This window comes from Cyanistes caeruleus, chromosome 6 (genome assembly GCF_971803275.1).
Source record: "Cyanistes caeruleus chromosome 6, bCyaCae1.hap1.1, whole genome shotgun sequence".
NCBI lineage: Eukaryota > Metazoa > Chordata > Aves > Passeriformes > Paridae > Cyanistes > Cyanistes caeruleus.
This window is the reverse complement of record NC_141706.1, coordinates 42,135,914-42,158,634: the sequence shown is the minus strand read 5'-3', so window position 1 is coordinate 42,158,634 and position 22,721 is coordinate 42,135,914. Positions and strand designations below refer to the sequence as shown.

Genomic DNA, 22,721 nt, shown 5'->3' with positions numbered 1-22,721 from the left:
ATATAAATATAAGTGGAGATTTACGTGTTTTTATTTAGGGCACTTTGTTGACTGCACTGTTTTAGTGCAGTCCTTGTTTCTTGTAATGCAAACAAGTGAGCCAAGGACATCTTTACTAACCACTCAGAACTATGAGTACAACTTTGGCATAATTATTATATAATTATTCCCCCAAAAAATTAGCATTATCTTCAAATGTTTACTTTGCAGCTGCTTAATCACAGGTTAAAACTAAATGTTAGGTAAAAGGCTAAAAACAAGGGGTTTGTGCAACAAATGTCACTTAGGAGTCATTTCCATTAATTTAAGACTACTTTCCTTCCTTCTTATCACTTGTGGAGACTACACAGTTTATTTACTACACACATATTTAGCCTATTTCTTCTGTTTTGTTGTTATGAAGTTGGAGCTATCAATATTGGATTTTTTCTGAGGAAAAAAGATATTTGGATATTTAGTAGTTTTCAGCTCTTTTCTCCATGAGCTCAAATTCAAGTCCTTTTTGATACAGCACTGCCTTACGGAGTAGTACAAAACAACACAAATCCCACCCTTATCACTGTTAACAGGAAAAAAAAGTATTTTCTCCTAAAGCTAAAAGCTGTCTGGTTTTGCAGGCCCTAACTTTTAAAATAGCTCCTCCTGTGAAACAAGGCAACTTTCTGGGCTTGACCTAGAGCTATTCTTTTCAGCCTTACCAAATACTTTGCTCCTCCGAGCTCTACAAGTACCAGTCTCCAAGTTCCACGTGATCGTCCAACACACCAAGCATTACTTGTGCAACACTGCTGGAGGCAACTGCAAATGCCAGCAGCTCGAAGCCTTTCCTAGACCTTCAGATTTGTGGGGATACACAAAGTTTTGCTCTAGAAGTTACTTTCAAAATTTACTCTGTATAGGAGTAGGGGTGAAAGGGTCCTGAAAGCAGAGGGCACCAGAGCTTTCTGTCTCAAGCTTCCTAGGAAGCGACCCCATATCATCCAAATGCACTTTCTGGATTGTCCTACAAATAATGATTTTTAATAAAGCTATAAACCTTTGAAAACAGAAGTTAATAAAAGTCTTAAGCACATGGTGAATCTCATGGTAAATCTCATTGCTAGGCAACAGGAAAAATACTCTGTTAACACATAGTGTAATTAAATTATAACGCTTTATTTAATTTATGGCAGTGTAAACATCTTATTTCACATATTTTCTTCAAATTCATGGATTGAAAAGAAAAAGAAATGAGCTGCCTATCAAATTAAGTGTACTCTGTTTTAATGCTTACAAATTTGAGCACAGAAGAATAGAGAAGCTACAGCATTTCAGCAGCAGAGAAGAGGACATCTTGTCGCTGTGTAGAGTAGGAGGAAGACAGGCTTTTGTCCCAAAAGTTCAGAAAGAGGCACAGTAAAGATGCCAAGGTTTCTAAGTACTGAATATATAAGAGAACTACCCGCCACAAACCTCTCTGAGCCATGCCACTGCTGGTGGTGCTGAACTGGTGAAAGTCAGGTGGCAAACTCAATTGGAAAACCATTCCTAATTAAAACTAATTTTTTTTTTTATGCTGAATTCAGTCCATTAATTATCCTCACAATTTTGTTTTTTCATTTGTAATTCAGAGCAAGAAGGGAGAGCTGCACCAAAATGATACTGGAATGATTCTGGAAAGAACTGAACTATTTGCCTAGTAGTGAACGGTATTTTCTAGACATGTAGGTTTGCTCAGACTTGGGCTGGAAAACGCAGCACATAACCCCATTTCTCACTGTGGACTTCCTCTTATTTGCTTCTATTCTGCAAGGATTGGATGACATTCAGTTGCTCCTCCATTACCCTCCCACAGGAATACAGCAGTATGAAAATCTTTTATTAAACACACTATTGAATGTAATTTGGATAATTTGTTATGGAAGTGTACACTTTATTTAACGGGAGAAGAAATTCCAGGTCTGTTACTAAACTGCAGCATAGTAGAAAGAAAGAGGGGAAAGACATTTCTAATTAAATTTAGAACTGGAACATAAAATCAGGAGTAGCTTTTTGAAACCTACTATTGCCATTAATTCAACATTATTAAAATGGAACACACAATCAGGCTGTGATATAAAACACTAATTTGAATGCAAATCCTGTTTATATGCAACAATTTACCAAATCAGGACCACTGTCCTCATGTTCTCATTTCGTTCCAAGGAGCGTCTGCATGCAAATGTAGTTTCACACAAGAAAATGGACTCAGATTAACAGCACATTACAGTAAATGAGTTCCCTTCCAAAGCAATAGGCAGACAGGGCTACAAAAGCCTGCCTTGTAGCATCTGAAATCTGTCAGCACCTTTGCATGTACAGAGGTGTTAATGTCTTTGCCCCTCTAATGTATACAGTGTGTAAAACATTTCAAAGCATAGAAATGGAATTGCATTTTCCTTAAGTACAGCATTCATCTTTTTTTAAAAAGGTTTAACTTGACATTTATTGTTAAGCAAAGTAATTAAGTGCCATGAGCTTCTGTGTATTTTCCCTTGCTCAGAAACCCCACGAATGTTTCTATGTAAATTACTTTAATCAATCATTCTGTTTATGTGACAATCCATAATCAAAATACCAGATATACATTTTGAGTAGAGGTTCTAAATAGCAAGTTAAAACCCAAGGTAGAACACAGAGATATAGAGGACATTTCTGCTGAGGAATGAAGCCTGAGCATCATCTGTGCATGAGGCAGAAATGATAGAGCATTAGAACAGAAAAGGGATTGCTACTTATGACTTTGAAGTAATCCTCGTGTTTGGTTGTTTGGTAAATAACAGAAGATAATATTCATTTGTACTTAGTAAAAGGAATACATGCAGAGTTACAATCAAGTATTATGCAGGTGCAGACTTGGCAGCAGCCAGCCAAACTGTGAACACCAGCATTGGAAAAACAGCAAGAGCTACACTGCAGGCAGCTTAAGTTCTATTCATTCCAGATTCATCCTCCTCTCCTAACTACTTTGGGTGTATGTTAATAATGAATGTTGAACAAAGTAAAGGTAAAAAATTATGTTCCTAAATTAAGATTTATATACCTATTCACATGTACTTATGTGTTAAGATAAAACATGCTTTTAAAATAAAAAACATGTCTTTTAAGATTAAACATGTATTTAAATATAATTCCCTTAAAAATGACTTACAAGATACTGCTTAGACACACACATACATTAGGAATAAGAAAATAGTTTCACAGTGTAAGCAAACAGATAATTTAGGAACAGTATAATGAAGCATGGCAATTTAATCTAATTTTTAGTGTACTTCAGAAGTATTTTATAAAGGAAGGAGACATTCCCCAGACATAAACCAGAAGATTTTTAGCCCCTACAGAAACTTTCTCTTTGGTAGTATGGTAACACGATATGCATAGTGCTTAACACAACTGGACACTTTCTGAACAAACACAACTGCCCCTTTGACTTGTCCTCTGATGCTTAACCAATCTCAAAGCCTTGAAATGTAACACCATGAAAAACAGATGCACTGCAACAGTTCAAATTCCCTCTAAGGTATTTATGAGCAGTCCCTTCTGCCAAGTTCAGAGAGAAACTGAGGTGAAGCATAAGAACAGTTCCCTACAAAGACATCCACAAGGAGAATGAAATTCTCCTAGTCTCTCCCTATATGGGTTAAGAGTAACTTTTAGAAAAAAGTGCCTAGGAAGAGTGCCAGAGAGCTGTTCAATTCAACAACCAAAACAGAATCTGGCCTCCTCCTCCCTGCTGGCTTTTAGTAACATTAACTGAACGCAAACACAGTAACCTAAAGTTTTCTATCACCTTCATTTGTATAACCAACAAAACTAAACACCTGCCAGAAAGCAACAATAAAGAGGTTATTCTCTATGTGGTGTTGCAGGAGACAGGAAGGCACTCAACACCAAGCTTCTTCAGGAAGCTCAGTCAATACCACATCAGCTTGAAGGGGAGACAGAATGCAGCTGTGGGACAGTCTGGAATGTCCCCGAAGAGCCTGGGGATGATCTCTGGGGGTGACTGACAAGGAATGATTCTGATTAACACTGTATCAGCACTACCACATATAAAAGGCTCTTCCTCTAGGTTCAAGCTGTTACTACAAAGAGCTTTTGTGAGCTGTGATTCCCATTTCCCAGAGTCTTTTCTGTAAAAGATGACAGTTTGGAAAGAAAACTTCTATTATTCAGTCTTGAAATTGATCATTGGTCTGCTGCTCACTCTACCCTTGAACCACAGTCTGCAACACATAATTTCCAGATTTTTTTTTTTTCAGAAATACACCATGGGGTTTTTTTCCCAGTACAGAACTGACAGTAGTTCAGCTGCTGAATAACGACAACAGGAAAAGAAATACGGAACACATTAGTGTCTTTCCCTATTTCTTTTTGCAATAAAACTAAGCACAAAAGTTGAGTAAAGGTAAACAAATCAGAAGAAACTGGGCCAGCGTCACATCTTCTAATTAAACTAATCATCAGGTTAATATAGCCATGTTAAAAGTATCTTCTAAACCACAAATTCTCTTTGAGTTCTCCACACTAATACACAAAAGCAAAATCATTGTTTAGCCATCAAACCCAAAGAACACATTTTTAAGGCAGTATTATCAGGACACAACTTAAGCTTATAAGATTTATATTAGCTTTCTGAATCAGATTTTCCCTAAAACAACAGAAGGAAATATTACAAGAGTTGGCAACAAACATCAAAAGGGAGACGCTTAATAGGCCCACTCCCCATATGTATTTCAGATAGTATTTCTGTAATAATGTTAAAAGCTGATATATAATTTAAGACTGAATACTTAAACTATGCAATAGAAAGCAATGTTCCTAAATTGTTTCGTATGTTATTTTACTTCCTTAAGTTTCAGTTCATTTTCTGGTATATTAAAAAAAAATTATAAATTCTTTATTGGGGTACCAACAGACTATTATACTGTTTCATGATCATCACTGAAACAATGATTTTAATTCAGAGCATAAATTAAAAATCAGTATATTAAAAGTGTCAGAAAATTCTGTTTCTAAACTACAGTGTATAAGCTTTTTTTGTACAGTTAAGGGGACTTCTAGGCCAGTCGAACGCCTTCTGAAAAAGGATTACAGAATAAAGTACCACGATAGGTGTTATTCAAGTAACTTAAAATGCTGCTGAAGAAAACCCTCCAGTATTACCATAAATAGTGCAACATAAAAACTAAAATAGAATCAATTAGATGTAGACCACTGAACAGAGGCCAAAAGACAGTAAATCTCAATATAGAACTTAATTTTCTGCCTGGTGAGAAGTTATCGGGTTTTAAAGTAACTAGTCTTGACTTGAGGTATGAACTTAAAATAATAAAATGCTGGTTTTGTTTTTTCCTTTAAACAACCTGTTTTTCACAAATGTGGATTAAAATTTGTCCTCCAAAATTTCTGTACTTAAATTCACAAGTATATCTTCCACAGTCACCAAATCCAAAAAAGTCACCCCTTACAAATGAAGTCAGTGTTGGAGAGTCTGCTTGAATTATCTCAAAGCACAAAAATCAATACCTCCAACAAGAAGTAACAACAAGGCTTCACAAAATATAGAACCTTTCAACTCTACATGAAGATTGAAGAATATGAAAGTATGAGAAAAAAATGTAAGCAAGAGTATGTATGAGAGTGAACAGAGCAGATTCATGACCATGGGACCGTGACTGTGAAGTTGGTATATGTTCTCTGTCAAAAAAAACTGCCTTTAGGTCAGAAATGTGCAAGAAAAATTGCATATACATTGTCCTCACAAACAGCAGAGCACAGAAAGGGCATTAAAGACACAGACAAGATGCAAAACAAAAAACAAATGAATTTTAAAACTATATATACATTCTGCCATCACACACATACCATAGCCACAATTTAAAGATGTGCCAAGTCATGTTCCTGGAGTACTAAGAGTATTTACTATGAATTAGACAACAGATAATCTGTTAAAGTGTCAGATTATAGATTGCCAAAATAATTGATATGCCAACAGAAACATGCTTTTGCATTCACCAGTGTCCTCAATTACGAATCTGCGACAATAAAAGTTTTACTTGTATTCTAAACCTAATTAAAATAATTTGCTCAAGGTGCTGATGAGTCTCAGGGACATCCAGAGATTAGTGCCAAGCAATGGAGAGTCTTCATATTTTTATTCACTTACTAGCTTTTTCTTTAGCTCCAGATCTTATTTAATAGTTTTTTTATACAGAATAAAAAATCTAGCAGAAAAAGAATTTTAAATGGGTGTCCACTTTAGTGGCATAGTTGGAGCCAGATTCCAAAGGCAGCATTCTGCTAGGAGAACATAATCTTTCTTTTAAAAGATATTATTGATGGAGCAAAACACAGTAAGAAATGAAACATCTTCTACAGCTTCATAAATAGTACAGAAAAGCAGTTTTTTCTTTGTTAGGGAGGGGGAGGGGGAAAAAAGCCCCATGACACTAATCTCTGGTACCTTAAGCACAATTACTTTACGCTTGTGTCAATCACTTGGGATGTGAGAAATAATCACTTTCTACAAAGAATACTGGTACAAAACCTGCTGCTATTCTTGGATATCTGCAGTTATTTTCCAGGAGCAAAAGAGATACGGGAGGATGGTTTGAGTGAAGGATCAATCTGTCAGCTTCCAACAGACAGAATGCAAGCTGGATTATTAAAAAGAAAAGAAACAACTAAGTGCAATCGGTTTAACATATATTGATTTAATATTAATTTTTAAAAGCTGTTTATACAGTTATATTCATACTAATTTAATAAATAAAATTCATGCGTAATGCTAAATAGTGTGTCAACGTTCAATCAATATTCCAAGGTAGCAAGGCTCCACTTTTATTTTGATCAAAAAGATGAAAAAGAAAGGCTGAAAAAGAGGAAAAAAAGACCTGCTCAAAAAGCAGCTTTGGTGAGCTCCACCTACACATTCTCCCAAACATCTTGACTGCTCAGAAAGGGAAATAAAAAATCTCCATTGAGCATAAAATTTCATCCTGAAGCCCATTTGGGATTCACTAATGATACACATATTTGTGGGAAAGGAGAAAGTCTTACAAGCCCAATCTAGCAGGCACTCTCTAAATGCACCTGCCACTGGCAACACTGAACCTAACACAAAGCTGAGCACGTGGCCATAAAAAAACCAAAATAATCAAACCAAAATCAAAAAGCCTGTGGTTCTGCTGTTGTAATAGCGACTGCTTAATATCACAATTAGACATATGAGAGGACCTACCTATGAATGGAAAGATGTCAGTTTTCATTTCCCAGGCAGGTGGCACTTAGCTGGATAAAGCTGTGTAAGCAAAAATGCAAGAGCCACAGAAGCTACCATGATCCTATATAAGGCCAGCCGCTAAGGTATTCACCTGGAAAGCTAAAGCTTCAGGTGAACTGAATGTCCTGCACCCCCTTCACATGTCTACCCTGGCTTCAGGAATCCTGCATCTCTAGCTGTAGCACAGAGGGTTATGACTGCTGCATGTGATTCCAGGGCACTCTCAAGGTAGCAGGAAACACAGCATTAAATGCTGAACTGTTAACACAACCAAACTTGCACCTCTCACATCCAGGCTTCCAAGGCTGTTATTATGACCAGAGAATAAGCCTGTGAAGTTCAGCTCAAAGAAGGATCTTGGCACATAACAGAAGATGCTCAGTTTTGGCTTTAAATCATCCACACAGCTGTCCAATAAGGTTACATTTAGGTGCTGAAACCCAGGACAGACAGAAAGTAAGCCCACAGGCTTTTCCTTATAGCCCTCTCATTCAACATCTTCAGCACCACTTAATTCCACTCAGCAAACCTACTCCCACTGACTTACACCATTAATTTCCACTTGTTGCACACCAAGCTTTGAACTTCAGCACTCCAAGATACCACACCTATTCTGCCAAGGCACTGCCAAAGACTCTGAAGGTACCTCCAGGAGGGCAAAGTAACCACTCAGTACCACTGAGAATGGTAGGTGATGTATTCTCACCACTCCAGGTAAGCAGTGACTCCAGGCTAAGCTTTGGTTTAACTTTTCATTCCTGCAGGCAGGGCACCAGCCTCTTAGGCACAGCACAGCCATGCCCATGTCCCTTTTTGCATCTAACTTACAGCAGCTAGAAACAAAAAACAAACCCTCTTTTTAGTGGAGGAGAAAAGAAAACAAGCAGAGCCTTCTCTTCCTCTCATTCCTCTACCATCACTACTGCTACATAACAAACACTTCAAACCCTGCTTAAATCACTACCTTTTCCCAAGACTGATGCTGGATACCATTTAGGCATGAAGTTCTGAACTTTGCTGCAGAGAAACCTTAAACCTCAAATCACTTTCCTATAAAACCTTGAGGGAAAAAAAAAAAAAAAATAATCTAACCCCAGCACAGTCATTTTGAGACACTATGAGCTCTCTGGCATTTCTTCCTGTCCAGTCAACAAACCCACCAAAACAGTTGCATGTTTTGCATTTGTTTGTTTGGTTCTTTTAATGCAGAGGAGTGCAGACACATGCATACCCCTGTGCCATGTGTGCGAGAGATGAGACTACTGGAAGCACAGCAAAGGAAACACTCTCCCAGCCTGTTCCCACAGCAGCAGTAACTGCACAGTCATAACCATGACAGCTGAGGAACCAGGCCAATAAATGTTTGCTGTAAATACATTCTCACTATGCTGTTAGGCTTTTTTTTTTGCCTTTTTTTTTTAATCCTCAAAGACATTTAAAATACATTTACTGCAAATGCCTCCAGTTCAGCAGTAAGATGTTGGCTAATATTTTTCAGGTTTTCTGGTTTTCTTAACACTTCTTTCTATGACTGTCAATTCCTTTCAGCAACTATAATCCCTTTTCATATCAGCTGTTAATGCAAGCCAATAAAGCAACAGGGAGCTGTATGGATCCTGCTTCATTAAGGGAAGAAAGGCAAGAGAACAGGTTCTGTAGCTTCAGCTGGAAACAAAAAGAATCAAACCCATATTCCTTCAGTCACACCCACTGCAAAACACACAGGAATACGAAAGACAAAGGGTGACAATAGAAGTACTCTAACTGGGGGACAAAGGAGTGGAAAGAAAGACCTTTCTGTTATCTCCCACACTTCTGGCTACAGTACATCTCCTCTGCATCAACATACAGCTTCTGATCTCCAGGAAGTACCAACATTTCCTTTAAATATGCACATACTGATTGGGACTGGTTAAAGCAGTTCTCTCTGGATAGACAGGACCTTTCAAGGTGACTATTAACATATGAGCAAATCAGTGATGATTATACAAATTCCTGTGGCAGGCTTTTCTAAACATCAACATTACAGTTGAACCATGGTGTAGAAAATAGTGTAGAGATTTCTGCTGACTTAAGTTGGTTCTGAAGAAGAAACTAGTTTATTTGTCCTTTAGTTTCAGCAAAATAAACATGACAAAAAATGAGTATAAGAATTTTTAAAAAAATTTTTTAAGGTATGAATGGGTCATCTTATCTTGCCCTAGAAACACTTTCCTTAATTTCAGTAAACAAAATAAAACAAGAGAATGAAACTTAACCTTCCTTGATTTAAAGGAAAGATCATTAAAGACTTAAGAAAAATCCCACAGGCATTCAGAGTTATTGTTTACCATCTTCCAGCTGTAGACACAGTCTTAGTGGCATATCCTAGTGCAGTTGTAGCACTGGCAGTTTAGTCACCATTTATTATTGAGTGTTGTTTCTCTTTCCAAAATACCTTCAATAGAGAGGACCTCTCTAAATAGAACAAATACATAATACCAGTGATCTTTTGTTTAGGGATGAAATGCCCAGATTTTTCATTCTCAGACTGTACATCACAAAAATAAAAACACAAAAGCTTTCCAATTCCCTAAAAATGTAATTGATCCTATTTCTTTGATTAACTTTTTCCTTTTGCCAAAACTATAAGGTGACAGACTTTAGACTGAACTAACCATCTCTATGTCCACTTCAGGCTGAGGCACTTCAAAACAGAAGAAATAAACAGAAGAATTATTTTTTTAATTGTGGAAAAGCTGGCAAATTTGCCACTGTGGTGACACTGTAAGTATGAGTACTGTATTTCAGAATTATGCACTCAAATATGCAAAAAGCCACATCTTTGTTGTTTATAATATAAGCATATACATATAGCAGCTTTATTTTGTTCTAAAAAATGTAAACTGTAAATATCTGCTAATCACTATCTGCCTCAATTACTTGGAGATAATTTGGATAAACACATGAATATTGTGAAACACATGTCAGTTTTGAATTAGCAAGTATCCCAAGACGGATGGATATTTGCCAAAACACAAAACATAGAAAGAGGGAAATAGTATCAATCTGCACTAAGCATATATATTTCTGGTACATATCTTCTGTTGATACACAAATAAGTGTGCATAGACTCTTACATTTGTACTGAAACACGAAAAGACTACAAAACGTTGAAAAACAAAGAGCTATTTATGCATCTTGCCCCTTTTGCTAAAATCTCACATTGCACCATTTCACTCTTTCCTGTCTTGAAAATTTAGTACCATAATGCAAGTTAAATGCCTTCAATGTTCATCTTTTGATAGACTTCCCTTCCTAAACCAAAAAGTGTTAAAAAAAAATCCACACACAAAAAAAAATACAAAAACATCTGGCTTCACAGCAGTGCTCCTTCTTCACTTGCTCTTTACATTTACAATAAGAATAATTTTCAACATTGATTCATTATTCCTATTCTGGGCATCCTTTCAATTCGCTGAAAATATAGCTACAAAAAAATCAGAGCCATCAAATTGTTATTGTCTTCCTCCTGACCCAATATGTGCCATTTTCAGTTAATTCCCATTTCACTACTTCCTTCCATCCACCAATGCTGTCTCACTGATTTTGTACTGATAAGACAGTTTTAGCCCACACTAATAATAATTTCATCTTTGACATTTACCATGTAAGTGATAAATCACAGCAAAAGCAGAACTCTCTGCCAACTTGTTTAAGAAATGGATCTAAAGGATGAAAAGTTTTTGCTATCCTCAAAATCCAAGGTTTGTCAATTATCTTAAGACAGTGCCAAAGAGCGTGGAGATAAACCCAGGAGGGGAAAATAATCCCTCAAATAGTGCCACTGGGAATGACTATTGATGTATTCCCACCACCCCAGGTATGCAGTAGCTCCAGACTAGGCTTTGGCTTAAATTCCCATTCCTGCAGGCAGGGCACCTACCACTGAGGCACTCCAATATTCAGTGCAGCAATACCAACGTCTCTTTTTGCATCTAACTTACAGCAGCTAGAAATAAAGAACAGATGCCTTTATTAGTGAAGTGGGGGGGAAAAAAAAAGTGTGTCATGAAGTTTCTCCTGTAGTCCACATTTCGAAATTTTGCATATCAATAAATGCAACCAGTATTCCTGTTTCAAAAACACTTAAAAACATGGTAGCCTTCCATTCATGTCTCCCGGGTCCACTCCTGTGCTCATCCCTGCTTGTCTTTCATCTAAAAAAAGGTGACATAAAATATTTATTCTACTTGCTTTTTTAAGATGACTTCTGCTACCATCTTTGAATTTTTCCTTGTCCAATTAGACTTTAAATTGCTCAGGGCTGATACTGATGGCAAGATTAAACAGAGAAATAAACTCAACTTAAGCTTCTCCGTGCATGACAGAGAATGGCCAGATCTCTTAATATGCGTTTCATAGAGGCCTGCATCCTAAACAGTAAGCTACTAAAGCTAATGCAAAAAAAATTGCTAGAAGTCTTCAGTGAAATTTCTTCATGCCATCCTTACTCAATTCTTAGTGCCTGATACCGATGTGTGCTTCAAACTTCTCCAAGATCAAGGTACTTCTATAAAAACAAGAGGTATGATAGGAAAACAAAAAATTTATTTCTATTTTTTTCATAGTTAATATTAAGGATGTTCAATCAAGAGATAAGGCTATTTGGGTTTGACTGTTATGTCTTCACCTCAGCAACTTTACAGTCTAAAGAGACAAAGGCTACTGAGTAAAGGATGGCCTCAATCATTATGTTGAAACATGCTCACTTGACTGTAACACTTAATTGTGTGACATCCTCGCTTAGTGGTTAAGACAGTCATATTAGAGAGACACCTACATTCAGTTTAGGTTTTGACTGAGTGCTCTAAGCAATGATTTCTAATAGGCAGAACCATTTTCTTCTCTCTGAGCTTTAATGGAGTTACAGCCCAACAGTCAAATAGGCAGTGGAAAGCCTATTTTAGAACTAATCCCAGATTCACAGAACTTAGGTTTGCAAGATCTCGGGGGCCTCTGTCTGCACAAAGCAGAAACAACTCAGAGCAGGTTACCCAGATTCTTGCCCAGCTACATTCTTACTATCTTCCAAAAGAGAGTTTCAAGAATCTCTTCTGGCAACCTGTTCTGACATGCAATTGTTTCAACTGTAAAAAAAAAACCAAACCACCAACACCCCCTCACATTTCTTACTATATATTGAAACGTACATTCATTACCTCTTGTGCTATTAATGTGCACATCCACAAAGAATCTGCTTTCATCTTCTCTGTACGCATCCATTAGGTAGTTCAAGACAGCAGTTCATGTCTCCCTTTAACTGCCTCAAAACAAAATAAACCCAGCTGCTCAGTATCTCTTTGCACATTGCATGCTTCATGCAGTATCACCTTGATGGCTCTTTCCTGGAGAATATACAGGCAAGGTAGCATGTGCAATCAAAAGCTAAGCAACTTGCAAAAGAGATTTAGGTTCTGAAGAACACCAGTCGTGGTGAATGCCAGTGATACATTTACACTGACCTCAGGCATTCTTAACATACATGTCATTCATATGCACAGACACTGAGAACCAGGAACACAAAATGTATTGTGCTCAAAAGAGAAAAGGTTTTATAAATTTATTTTATAAATATAAAAAGCATCAAAGAAAGAAGGTTTAAATGTATTTGTAAATCATAAATACTAGATACATTTGTATGTCTCTGTATCACAAAAAATGGTAACTCACTGCAGTGCTGATCAATGCATAAACACAGAATGGGATTTCCATGGTCCCAAAAATGTCAGGCAAAAGACAATACATGGTCACAACCTGAAGCCAAAGGACAGCTCTTAGGAAACCATACTAACCAATCAGGCAGCTGGCTCAGCACGTAGTACTTAACTACTTCAGTGACTATGTTCTCGCTGTTTATTGCTTCAAATCAAATACACATTGTTCCTCCTAAAATGGAAAGCTTTCCCCTAGTTTTTCAATTGCTCTGTTGATAAGAAATGCATTTATACACACAGACAGATAAGGCAGTGCAAAGCTGAAAATTTACAGACTGAAGAATTTATGAGCTATAACACAGGAGTGTTATGCACACACATGCCAAACAAGATTGGACTGATGTCTACAGACACCATATACAGCATATTCTGCTGCCTAGAATGTGCACAGTAAAACAGCCAATGGCAGCATGTTAGCTATTTTACCAGGTATAAATACATTTGCTCTCAATACCTTATTTATTTTCGTCTTCAAGTGCAGCATTAACATACAGCTAAATAAACCACACTTAAAGAAATTCTGTCCCCAATCCATATCTGCAACCTCTCCAATGTAAATGGTGGAAAGGAGGATACCAATGACTATATACACACTTCTCAAATAGTAGCAATTGCATGTAAGAATTTACTATGTAATGTCACTCAAACAAAAATAGAATTGATTACATATAATCTCCTCTACAGAGATTAGTCACTTCAGACTGATCAGAAACCCAAAACAACATAGCCTCCAGGTATCTACTTTCCAAAAATTAAATACTACTTTTGTTTCCAAGTTACCTTAATCCCAAATCTTTAAAAATGAGTTTTTGCTCTTCTATTCACACAATGATTGCTTTTATGGCAGCTTTCCCATATAGACTCTTGAAATAACCCAGACCTCACAACCCATGTTCTGCTTAGTATTTTAAAGACTGTTTATCTGTCTATGTCTTCCCTATAATGTATGTGTGCTGGTTCTGGCTGCAGTAGAGTTAATTTTCTTCACAGTGACAACATTATGTATACTCTACAACTACCTATGTATGATAACTGAGCATCAGAGAATTATGTTACGAAAAAGGTCCAAGTACATATACATACACTCACACACTCCATTATATGGTCACTACCATCACTACCTCTGGCAGTATTTAAAAGTATTTACTTTTAAATAAAGTAGCACACACAGTCCTCATTGCTAGCCAAATTTTCAAAATTATGTACAGAGTAAATAATCACATAAACCGAGTTCAAATTTTTTTTAAAAGGATAAGGTGGAATCTTTAGACTACAGCCCTATTCAGCTCTGGGTTAGCTAATAAAATAACTTTGATCCTTCTGCTTAATTTATGGTTTTCAACACGAATTTACAGGGATAAAGCCTGTCCAAGCATCAAAGTGCAAGGCTTCACTTCCTTTTGCTGATGTGCAATGACTCTGCATTGGAAGTTTTATTTAATTTCCTTTTTACTAACTTCCCTGTATTCTTCCTTTCTAATTATATCCTTCCCAGTGAAACTCTGTTTTATTTTAATTTCCTTTCAATACATACCTTGACTAAAACATAAGCTAAACTGGTGCTAAAATAAGCAGGAAGAAAGAGCTGGAAGAATTAAAATTCAATGATAATAAGAGCATTTTAGGGACTCATTAGAATTTAGCCACTGCAGGAAAACCTTCATCTTTCTGGGAACACAGCTTCATCCTTATCAAGTACATCAAAAGCACCTTTAGGATTCACAAATATTTAGCAGCGCCGAGCTTCTTCTTTATAGCCATAATATACCAAAGATGTAAAAAAAAAATGTTCTGGATACTCTTGAAAGCTATGATAAGGAAGAAATACAAGAGAGTCCTGCCTCTTAAGATCTGACTAGATCAAAACTAGGCAAAAACATAGGTTAAAATGTCAAGTCAGGGTAAGAAGTCCTGTTAAGAGTGTTAATCAACCTGAGATTCATGCCTTGAAAAAAAGAACAGATTTCTAGGCTAGTTTCAAGGGGACTGTTTACACAAAACAGAATTGCTGGTATCTATAATCCATGCTGTGTAGGCAACACTTGCTTCCAGTAGTGATATAACTTTATCTATTGATAAAGCAAAGATACAGGGAGAATATTACATAATAAAATATGCACTTGCATTTTATCTTTAGTCACATTTTTATTTAATTTTTTTTAAAAGAGAAGCAGGCTTGTGTGCAGAATATTGAATTTTTTTCCTTCTCTGCTGATAGTTCAACTACGTAGCACACATAGTGTTCAAGATCAGAGAAACCAACACTTGCTGTCTTTAATACTAAAAGTTTTACTGATTACTCCCTGAACAGGAAACCCCCTCCATTTGTATTGCTTCTATGACTATAGCAGGTAGTAAATTTGCAGTCAGCACAGTGCCACTTCCTTTCTCAGAGCCTTTTGGCAGAGTAATTGCCACAACATATTCCAAGACACACAGCAGGTATGTATCTGCACCCTAGTAATTGCTCCTTTGCCACTCAACTGTCAGGATGTCCTAAGACAGAACAGAGAATGGTGCTAGAAAACTTGCCATACAGACTGAGACAGTGGTAATGGTATTTGAAACCCCTGTTGAAAAAGTAGCTCAAATCACAGAGCAAGTTTTGCTTGCCTTGTTGGTTTTTTTTTAATAATCTTTGTATGTCTAAGGTTCTTAGCTACCTACTTGATACTTATTTCAACAGTTTTTCAGACATATTACTGTTCAAGTACAGGCTTTAGGCAACTCTCAAAAAAACTCGTATCTTTACTGTGCTTAACCTAATGGTTAATCATAAGTCATTCCCACGACAAATATAGCAAGACAATGTGTTTTGAGGTAGGTTGTTTAATCTGAACCAAATACCATCACTGACTTCATCATCATCACTTGACTGAGTCAAGATACACAAAGCAAAGGAACAAAGTAAATGGGACCAGACAGAAGAGTAGGCAGCTTCTCAAGCGTGGTGAAAACTGTATAGAAAAAGCCCAGTGCTGTGGATGACACCGGAGAACTGTTAAAGCTTCCTTACCTGGACTTTAATTATACCTTTAGAGAAAAGAGTGCTCTTTTAAACTTAAATTTTCAAAATAAATACTCTCTTCTATCTCACCTACAGGAAAGCAAGATTCAAAGGAGGTGTTAACAGAGGTGGAAGACTTTTTACATGAAGGTAACTGTGACAGGGAAATAAGAGTTAGAACGAGCTAAGTAATAGACCATCCTGAAGTGTAAATGGGCCTACAGTATGTCTTATTATGTTAACAAAGAAGTCACTTCTCAGCCACAACAAAATTTTGAGCAATTTCATGACATATAAACTAAAGATATATTCAACAGAAAGAGTTATGTATATGTTTATAAAGATCAAATGTTCCATTACTGTTTGCAATTCACTTTCACTACAGGTGAAAAATAATTTCCTTCTGTATTTCTTGTTCTTTCAATAGCTTAAAATCATCACTTTCCTTCTTTTCTATTAACCAATTCTTTTCTTATAGAATCAATATACTATATATTTTCATTTATATACTACTTTGATACACATACATGAATATATAGGTAATGTAAGGAATATAGTATCCTAAACCATTTACTTTGGTATTATCAGGCACATTTCTTTCAAATTCTGCTAAAGGAAAATATGATGTGTTGGTTGCAGAAGACCATCCTTGCTCACAAGATACACATGACCAGAGAAATACGAAGCGGTTACTACTCAATACTTCACTATTATTGCCTGTTATCTACTAATCTGACAGTATTCAACAAACCTGCATTACAAAGAGTGAGATCACATGCAGTAAGTACATACAAAAACCATTATGTATATATTTAACAAAGTAAGAATTCCACAAATTTTTTAAAGTTCCAAGTGTAAGAGAAGCATTTAAACCCTCATTACAAGACACATACTTATGAGTCAACTGGTCCCCATTAAAGAATTTGGAAACAAAATAATTCAAATGCTTTACTGCAATATCTGAAGCACGATAAACTATGGACAACAGATTTGTTCATATGGAAAAAAAAAGAAAACACATCCAAAATTATTCACAGAGTGAATGCACAGTCTTGATGCTATCAAACAAATAAAAACCTCTCCACCACCTAACAGTAAACACAAACATGAAATACCACCAGCGCTTTTAGGGCAAAAGTCTGAGAACATCTGTGTTTTCTGTCAGGCTGAATTAATCATTTTAAGAACTTAGTACTTTATCAGCTTGTCTGAATGCACAGGGACTTCTTACACTTACATTATACTACAGATCTAGATTAGGGACCTAATTTAAATGCTTTCTATGCAGCTAATGAGATAAGCTATTTCTTAAGAATATGGTTTTAGAAAGTTAAATACAAACAGAAGTAATTTACTCTTAGAAGCAACCTTATCCTGTTAAACAAGAGGTAATAGCTAAGACCAACCAGAACAGATAAAGAGAAAACAAGAAAAAATTTTGAAGTCCCCAGCAGATCACAAAACTATTTCTAGTATAAAATAGAACAATAGCATCATTAAAAGGATCATCACATGCTATGGTTCTCTCTTGTTTAGGTGTCCAAGGTTATTAAACTTTTGGCCTTACAGTTAACCTGTTCTTGACACTGGCTGGTAACTACAGAAGGGAAATTACAGTTTTTAAAAACAAAATAGCATGTCTCAGTCTGGAAAATGCATTCTTCCCTTTCTTAAAGCCACCTGGACATCAGACAAACCCACTGATTTTCCCTGTGACCTGCGAGCTTCTCTTCAAAGGAAAAGATGCAAACTTTTTCCAGCTCAGATTTGAGACTATCCTGGTCATCATGCAAAAGTAAAATGCATGTGGGCAGGAGAAATTTAGCCATAAAGCCTTCCTCTTTCACAGCTTAGGTCTCACTGCCAGGGAAATCAGTGATGCCCTGAGCATTAATGGACTTGTCTCGTTCCCACAGCATGGTTGGCCAGCATGTAACTGCACTGGTTGCTAGGGAGCAGCGAGCTCATTACACAGCATCACCCGCACCCTGCGCAAGGATGCTGGCACACGCTTCCCATCTGGGGCACACTGACTGAGGAACAGCGCTGCGGTGCCTGCCAGCCTCCAGCCTCCCAGGGCAGAGCATGCCAATACAGCAGGTGCTAACTTTAGTTCCACCTTCAAGGTTTTACATTCTAGTTTCCTGAGCCAGCCAGCAGAATGCAGCACACAAAGAGGTCAGAATGGTCTGCACAGACATTGGCATGGATACCCCTTACTTTTAAAGGTCAATGCCAGACAAAGATGTTCTTACTGAATTTCTGACAGACATATGGTTTTTTTGTAACCAGAGAAGTAAGTGCTGCTATTCTAAAATCCATATTAAAGGAAAATTCAGTAAAAATGGGAAAAGGCTGAAAAAAAATTATTCTTTTCAGTTGTTAAAGGAGCACAATATTTGGAAGCATTTAAAGAAGACATACAGAAATCTTGTGATCTCCAGGCTGCATGGAGTAGATCCCTAGAATGGATGTCAGCTGTGCACAATCTGGGTCACTTCAAAGACTAAACATGCAACCTTAATGCATTTTTTCAGCTGTTTGTCTCATTAGCACTTCACAGATCTCTTCACAATAAAAGAAAAAAAAACTGCCACAGAAAAAAGAAGACACCCCACTTCTACACGCCAGAAAATTTATTAACTAACAATTCATCTGCATTACACAGAGAAAGTAGCTAATGATTTTCCTGTACCTGTCACGTCAAATGCCATCCAATAATTCTTAGTGCTTGTGAATTAACAAGCACATAAGGGAATACAGCTGTAGATATGCACAGCTATCTATATATTCAAATCCTTAGGCAACTTCAAAATGCCTTTTTTTTTTAACAACTGCATAAAGAAACATAAAAAGGAATGAGAAGGAAGGCAAATTGGGATAATTCACTCATCAAAGGCATAGAACAACAGCTTTGTTAGAGGAGGACAGGTAAACACAAAAGTATCAACTTTCCCCCTTACCTGAATCTAAGAAGACCAAGACACAAAAATGCACACCACTAACATAAGAAGTAATGCCATGGACCCGCATGTATCATTAAATGCATTTTAAAGTAACTGATTACTTTGAAGCAAAAATACATAACTAAGCCTTACCTGTCTCAACAATTTTTCAACAGCTGACATGACCATGAGCCCTCTCCACACAACCGGGGCAGTCTCTTCTATCAAGAAACCCATAGACATACTGAAACAACAACAAAGCAAAATCTTGAGCTTTACAGCACAGTACCAAGTACATCTGAAAAGAAGCTTGATTTAAATAAAAACATATGCTCACCATGCGATTCCATAGTTCTTAAGGGGCCTCATTAGATTTTCTAAAACAAAAGCAAACAAGGGAGGTTTTTTTGGAGGGGAGATGGTTTTAGGGTATTTTAGGTTGTTTTTTTTAAGAAATGAGCTTACACATTTTTTATCTTTTAAGGGCAATTTTTCCCACTCTATTTAAACAGTTGTTTATTTTTTCCCCCTCATCTCTTCATTAAATGTATACATTTACCTATTCTGCCCAAGAATCTGACTCCAGTCCTTCTCAAGTTGTTAGATTTTACTAATACCATTCATCTTTTGCCAGAATAACAAGGTATTTTCCTATAATACAATGTCACTTTTGCTGCCAAAATCAATCTATTTTTATGAAATCCCTATGCTGGAAGGCATAGATTCCCTATCAGGAATCACTAAAAGCTGAGTCATTTATATTGGAACAATACCAAAGTCATACAACATGAGATTTTAATTCTTTTTTTTTTTTTTTTTTTAATCTATCCTATTCACTAATCTCATGAATCAGTAGAGTATTCCCACTAACATACTAGAGTGTTGGAGAATTTGTCTCCTTCTGTTAAATAGGCTACAGAAACCCCAGAGTAGAGATACCAAATAAAGCCACCCCTAAACTATACGTTGTCAACAGCCCCAGGTAATTAGTCCCAGATTTCTTCAGGTTGATAGAAATCTGCAGGACTTCTAAAATTTCAGTGGAAACAAAAGATGCTTGTTTGCATATTGCAGAGGTATTGTCCTTGTCATGCCTGTTATTCCTATGCCCTCCAGTGTCAAGAATAAAAAGCAGGGGGGAATACTGTAATTGTTCTGATGGCAAAGGGGCATGCAAGCAGAAAGCAAACAAAACAAAGAAAAAGGTATTCAAAACAAAAATTTCACAAAAGCCAAAACTCTTCTTTGTGGTTTCTACCATCTAAATCCACACCTTATCTCAAAATGGCACGCATACACACAAGAAAGAACAAATGGAATACTATTTGGTATAGCTGATGTCTTGGAAGAGCATGCACTAGGCAGAGATCAGCAGAAAACAAGAAGACTACTTTAAGCAATATACAGATTTTGACAGAAATCCTTGATGCACCCAAAGTAAAATACATAAAGAGAGTAAAATAAAAACAATGTGAGCAAAATAAAAACAGTGCATTCAAAGCTGAACTCCAAATTCAGACAAAATAACAACCAAGAGCATACAAATTAAATAGCTAAACTGTGCAGATGAAAGCTTTCAAGCAATCAAGTAAGTGAGCATTCAAGCCATGTAATTTTGTAGAAATATGGTGAAGAATAAATTGGATGTTTTGGTTTACAAATCAAAAATAACAAAACAGGAAGACAAACAAATCACTTGTATGACTATTGCATCCAGGAATGAGTTGGGAGCTATTATGGAAAAAGAGATTGGCTTGGACTGATACACTGTACCAATGCATACAGCTCTTCTTGATTTGTGCAGCTTTTCGGTGTTGAGTCAGGGCTTACTTTGGTGGCATTATACTGTATAACAACATTTCTAGAAATCACAGTCTTACTTCTCCCCCTGCAGTAAGACAGTTTAGTTATGAAGAGGTTGATGACATTGGAACTACAGCCTAGAGCCGTCTCTAGGCACTGTTTTGGTGTCTTTGCAAACAAGATAAATACAGCATCACAAGTTAAAATACTGTTAGAAGTATTGAGAGAAATTACTACAGATTTACCTAAGACAGGGCTTTAAAAAAAAGAAACAGGAAAAAAAGTATTTGCAACAGAGTCACTGCAGACTCAAGGTCTTCTTCATTTTTTATCACAAAGTAGGGACAATTTCATGACAAAACAAACCAAAGAGGGGAGGTCAAGCTTTGACTGCTGATCATGAGGCTCAGGAACTGGAGAGTAAGATTAATTTAAAAGATGCATTATTCTGGGAAGGTCATCAAAATACTAAGCCACCTCTCAGTTCAATCCAACTGCTCTACACTAAGTCAGTCAAACACAGACATCTCAACAACCTACAAGGACAATTTCCACTGCACAGAAACCAAGAACACAGGTGGAGCTCACACACCTTCCAGCATCTCTCTCTCCTTCACAAAACAGGACAGTTGCTGTGAGTAGATAAACACTGACCTACAGAGCAGCAAAAGGGGCCTCTGTTTTTAAAAATATGTGCACGGTTTATTTCTTAACAGCAGAGTTAACTTTCATGAAAACTGCATCTTATTTTCTTTGGTTAACAACAAGGACTATAAAACGCTCCGAGCAGCAAGATTTAATCAAATTTATACAATGCACAGGAACAATTCACAACTTGCTGTATATTCTAGCTATAATGTTCTTCATATTTTCAAAGTAATACAAAATACTGCAGAGCTCCCTACTGTTTGCCTACTGCTAAAAATCATTCTTAAGACTAATCTCAAATCTAAAGTGCTTCAGTGGGCATTGGTAATCACCCTTGCCTCATCAAAAGCAACAGGCCCTCCTTCTCTTTCGCCATGGGTCTCATGAAGATTTTCTAAAACATAACATATAAAGAAGATTTAGCTTAATGAGATCTCAGTAACATCTCTAATTCCCATTGCTCTTAGAGTATGCTTTTCTGTTATCAGAAGCCTACCATACAGCTCCAAAAATTCAACACACAACGAAACAGATAAAATCACAACACACAGCAATACCATACCACCTATTCCAAGAGATAAAATAGCCTAGTTTCCAATTTTGCAGTAGGCTTGATGGCCCTAAGTAAAAGACTGCTGTGTTTTCTCTGAACATACAAAATTAGATCAGTAAGATCAACACAGTACCAATGACATGTCAGTAAATGTTTTTTCTGACAGAATACAAATAGGGCACTAGAAAAGGCAGATGTGCAAATTCATGACAGCATTATAGCAGACTGCTGATTAAAAGAGTTCTGGAACTGTTCTGAAGATTGAATTGTTACTCACATGGGGAAGAGTAACATTCATGTAATGAACATGGATCTTCATTACATCAATGAAGATCTATTTTCTAATTTTGTACTAAGCTTTTTCTCCCCAAACAAATCAAGCCTTGCAAACAGACTATCCTAACAAGGTATAAGAGTTCACTTTTTGTCTAGAAAGACTGACATAGCTGTTCAATGATGGTCAGGGTCACAGGGACAGTACAGCACAGAAGGCATGTGCAGAACTACATATATATATATACACATATGGTTTTGGCTGGAATACAGTTACATTTCTTCACATTAGCTTGCATGGTGATACGTTTTGGATTTGTAATGAAAACAGTGTCAAAAAAGTGCTTGGTTTCTGACACCGCACTGTGGGAAGCTAGGGCCCAGCGCTCGGAAGATATCAGGATGTAATGGAAAGACAGTCACCCCCCTCCTC

The 22,721-nt window shown here is 36.7% G+C and overlaps 1 protein-coding gene across 17 annotated transcripts in view; it reads right to left on the bottom strand.

Annotated features, from left to right (window-relative positions):
• NUBPL (NUBP iron-sulfur cluster assembly factor, mitochondrial) overlaps window positions 1–22,721 on the bottom strand; it is a 76,829-nt gene that overhangs the window by 28,496 nt on the left and 25,612 nt on the right. For 6 of the 17 annotated variants that reach the window (XM_086894817.1, XM_086894819.1, XM_086894823.1 and 3 more), the window contains 2 exons: window positions 19,349–19,388; window positions 19,165–19,255 (listed from right to left, as the gene is read on the bottom strand). The exons of 2 other annotated variants lie outside the window; for them this stretch is intronic. In XM_086894817.1, coding sequence (XP_086750943.1) covers window positions 19,165–19,255; window positions 19,349–19,388 — 131 coding nt within the window. Of the gene's footprint in view, window positions 1–12,504; window positions 12,606–16,160; window positions 16,221–19,164; window positions 19,256–19,348; window positions 19,389–22,721 lie in introns of all 17 variants that reach the window. 9 more of the 17 variants (XM_086894826.1, XM_086894829.1, XM_086894830.1 and 6 more) reach the window with 3 other exon arrangements.